A 4,553-nucleotide genomic window follows, 5' to 3' on the forward strand; every position below is an offset into this window, starting at 1 on the left:
GGGGACTGAAGGATGAGAAAGGAGGGGGGACTGAAGGATGAGAAAGGGGGGAAGGGACTGAAGGATGAGAAAGGAGGAGGGAGGGACTGAAGGATGAGAAAGGAGGAGGGAGGGACTGAAGGATGAGAAAGGAGGAGGGACTGAAGGATGAGAAAGGAGGGAGGGAGGAACTGAAGGATGAGAAAGGAGCGGGGGACTGAAGGATGAGAAAGGAGGGAGGGAGGTTTTCACCCCAAAGGGAGAAAAGATAAAATGTGGAAGTCTTGGGGCCAGATCTAAGCTGTTTTATTGCTGTTGTTGTGTTTATTTGTTTGTTTTTCTGCATTTGGGTGTTAAGTGGAAGCAGCAGAAACCTCACAGACAAGGCACTCCTTGCCATTTCTGTCTTAGCTCCTAGGGGCAGTTATCAGTAGACTAAACTAGGCTGGGCGTGGTGCAAGGACCCACGGTCACAGTAGGCAGGAGACGGGCACCCACACCTAAAGGACATGGAGAGACCTGTGGTTTTCCCAGAACCTTGGTCTGTTCTTTTGTCTATTTAAAATATTTATTCTGCTGTTCCCATGGGTCATTGTCCTGCTCAGCCAGAGAAGCTCCCTCCTGAAATAGATGGGAACATAGAAACCTTTACAACTGGACAATGTGAATAGAGTCAGAGACCTCAAAACACTCAGTCCTAAATGGGATGCCTTTATGAAACCCTCCCTCAGGGGTCAGAGAGCTGTGTAGAAGACAGGGTGGGAAGATCCAGAGGGGATGTATAATTCCAAGAGAACAGTGTCTTCCAAATCCAACAGGACTAATGCACACATGAACTCAAAGAGACGAAGGCAGTGTGCATGGGGCCTGCACTGGTCCAAGCCAGATGGGGTCTCAAAGCTGAGAGGAGAAGTGGACAAGAGCTCCCATGTAACCGAGAAGTTATCTTCAGTTGACAGCTGCTTGCAAAGGAAACATTATTCTCTCCAATGGAGTCTCACTAGCTATATGAACCACACCTACAGGTAGGCCCCACGCCCAGCAGCACATGGCCAACACAAGATGGACACTGAGCCTGTGTATTTCATGTGCTTTTTCTTTCTTTTGTAACCCTCCCTTTTTGGCCTGTTTGTTTTCTAAAGAGAGAGGGGAAGAAGGCCTGGAGTTGGATGGGTGGAGGGTGGGGCCATCTGGGAGGAGCTGAGGGAACGGAAACTGTGATCAGAATATGAAAAAAACATTTTCAATTAAAAAAAATAAAGTGGTCTGGCTTGTCTTTATATGACTTAGTGGCACCAACTTGATAAATTACAGATATTAGATCCTTGTCCCTGATGTGATCCATATTCCTCCCCACTTTTTAAGGTTTTCTCTCTCTCCCTCTCCCCCCCCCCCGCCTCTTTCTCTTTAAAGATTTTAATTTAAGTATACAGGTATACTGTCATGTCTTCATATACCCCAGAAGAGGGCATCAGATCTCATTACGGATGGTTGTGAGCCACCATGTGGTTGCTGGGAATTGAACTCATGACCTTTGAAAGAGCAGCCAGTGTTTTTAACTGCTGAGCCATCTCTCCAGCCCCTGTTTTCTCTCTTTCCATGTTAGCAATTTTGTTTGTTTTTAGACGGGTCTGTGTAGCCCAGGTAACCTTGAGCTTGCTAAGCAGCCAAAGTAGCTTTGAACTCTTTTTTTTTTTTTTTTTGATTTTTCCAGACAGGGTTTCTCTGTATAGCCCTGGCTGTACTGGAACTAACTCTGTAGACCAGGCTGGCTTCGAACTCAGAAATCCACCTGCCTCTGCCTCCCAAGTGCTGGGATTAAAGGCATGCGCCACCACCGCCCGGTGTAGCTTTGAACTCTTGATCCTCCTGCCTCCATCCCCCAAGTGCTGGGATTACAGGTGTGTGCCACCGTGCCAGACTTTGATAGTATTCTACATAACTAGACATGTAAACACATTTATAAGGTCCAGTTTATCTGTTCTTCTTGTTGCTTGCACACTTGGTGTCATATCTAAGTACCTGCCTATTCCAAGCTCAGAAACTGACACAACTTCTTCAACTGGGCTAGCCTGGCCCTTAGGTTAGCAGAGGCTTGCTCTCTGCTGCTGCCTGTCATGTACTCTCTTTGCACTTCCTTCCCCCTTTCTTCTTTCTTGTTTCTCCTTTTAATCTCTAATTTAGATCTGGCATCAGCTGGGCTGCAGGGCAGCTGACCCTCTAGTGTGCCACCTGTGTGGAGTGATGGTTAGTGCAGGGAGGATGCCCTGAAATGGAGTGGGAGGAAGGAAATGAAGTTCTGTTTCCCCCCCCCACCCACACCCAGCCCCTGCCATTAACCATGGAGCCAGAAGAGGGAGCTAGAGGCTAAGCAGTGGAGCCACTTCTCCAATGGGGCATACCTGATGGACACTATGAGAGAAAGCACCTCCAACAGCAGGTCTGCACCAAAGACGGCCAGGGCAGCCGGCGGGGGAGGGGTGGCGGTGGCTCCGTACTTTAGGAAACAGGTGATAGAGAGAATCAGGAACACCGTGGTTGACAGAAAGACATCCAGAAGGGAGCTGAAGGTGGCACTGGCGAACGTCTTCACGGGAGAATTCTTTATGACCTGTTTAGAACAAGAGAGGATGGGATGAGCTGTGTCCTCAGCTGTGCCCTCAGGGAGAATAGTGTGGAGGGACAAGTCCAGACCGGGACAGAAGCTGGTGTGGTTCACGCGGATCATCTCCTCACTACCGCCACATTTAAAGTAAGAAGCTTGCTGAGGGCCACACAGCAGCAGGTTGTAAGTCAGTAGACTCTCACACACGTTTACACAGTAGCTCACTCTGGAGGATGAGCTACTGCCTTAGGGTCCAGGAGAGCACACCCGGGAATGCAGTGGGAAGGCAGGAGGGCATGGAGGGACATGAGAGCTTCACAGGAAGACAGGTACACTCTTAAGCAGCAGCTGAGGAAAGCCTCTGTGTGTGAAATGAGAGAATATAACCTTTCTCAGAGAGCCTTCCAGGCTGGGACGGAGGCTCAGGGGGGTGAGAGTGTTTGTTGTTCTTCCAGAGGACCTGGGTGACATTTCCAGCACATGCATGGTGGTCCAAAATGACCCACAACTTCAGTCCCCGGGGATCCAATACCCTCTTCTGTCTTCTGCAGGCACCAGGCACACTTGTGGTGCACATACATACACGAAGGCAAAGCAAACATGAAATAAAAATCGAATAAACTATGTATTTCTTTTTTAAGGGAGAAAGCCCATGTGGGTGTGCTGCTGGGTGCAGGGTGAACATGAAACAAAGCTTGAAGGGAAGGGCAGCCTGACCGTGGAATAATAGGCACAAGAAACGGTGACTGGGTGGTGTTTACTAAAGAGGCACATGCATATTGCCAGGAAATTCGGGAGAAGGAAACTGCTATCATATGATGTGTCCAAAAATGTGACCAGTTCCAGACCCCTGTAGTCCCTACAGAGAGGTGCTACCCAAGTAAGGGCTCTCCACAGTGGATAGGGGGAGAGAAGACATAGCTCCTGTGTGTAGATGGAGGCCCACAGTGGATATCCTGAAGAACACAGGATGAAGAGCCAGAATGGGCTGCAGCCAGATGAGCTGACCCCCAAGTGCACCCAAGGCCTGTCTTAGAAGGAAGATACAGAATCTCAAGTCTGAGGCCGAGGTGAAAGGAAGACACGGCACACCGCTGATGGGGCTTCAGGACTCAGGGATGAAGGAGGCTGGAGGTCTGTGAGAGGGAGAGGCCTGTAACCTGCCCTCCAGTTTGATTCTAGTTCCTCAGCCTTCAATGGATCCCAGGATCTGTAGAAAATGGGGAAAGTCAGGCCTTGGCCTTGGGGAATGAGAGGGCTGGTCAGCCCCAATGTCAAGCCTGAACTCACCTGAGCAAGGTGGACACAGAGCTAGAGTGGAGGCCTCCTACTCGCCCATGGGATTCGGAGGCTCTGAGGATAACCATGGGCTTGGTCCTAACTTGAGGTCCCGTAAAAAGACCTAAGATCTTGGAGGTGAGGCTGCCACAGTGACCTCCTCTGCAGATGCACACGTGCATCATTACTCCTTTGAGGATCTAAGAAGCACTCTAGGGAGTAGTCAGGGCTTGAGTAGGAAGACTCAGGGTAGCTGGTGGGGGTGGGCTTGGGGGGATTTCATTCTCACCTGAATGCCCAGGGTCCCCAACTTTCCCAACATCTGCTAAAGCTTAATATTTCTTGCGTTAGGTAAGTTCCAGCAGGATTCGTGCTTGGTATGAATCCCAAGTCTAGTGGGAGACTGACAGGGCAGCAATTCTAACTCACAAAGCAAACAGCCATATCTTATATGCCATGGTCTCTCTGGGTAATGGCCTAGGCATAACAGACATAAAGCTCTGCCAATGAGCAAGTGAGATCTGTGTGGGACCTCTTGGTCCCAGGTCAGGTGATGGTGTACTTTGGACTCTGGGACACTCAGGTCAGGTGGGGGCCAAGGGAGAGAAAGCTGAGATCCACTACCCAGAGTGTCAACCAGGCACTGGGTTCTTCCATCCACTCCTCTCAAGTATCCCTGATGAATATTACT

At 49.7% G+C, this 4,553-nt stretch overlaps 1 protein-coding gene across 2 annotated transcripts in view; it reads right to left on the minus strand.

Moving 5' to 3' along the window:
• Window positions 1-4,553, minus strand: part of Adcy9 (adenylate cyclase 9) — a 134,767-nt gene that overhangs the window by 19,000 nt on the left and 111,214 nt on the right. For both annotated transcript variants that reach the window (XM_031361023.1, XM_031361021.1), the window contains exon 7: window positions 2,382-2,590. In XM_031361023.1, coding sequence (XP_031216883.1) covers window positions 2,382-2,590 — 209 coding nt within the window. The remainder of the gene's footprint in view (window positions 1-2,381; window positions 2,591-4,553) is intronic.

This window comes from Mastomys coucha, unplaced genomic scaffold (assembly GCF_008632895.1).
Source record: "Mastomys coucha isolate ucsf_1 unplaced genomic scaffold, UCSF_Mcou_1 pScaffold12, whole genome shotgun sequence".
Lineage (NCBI taxonomy): Eukaryota > Metazoa > Chordata > Mammalia > Rodentia > Muridae > Mastomys > Mastomys coucha.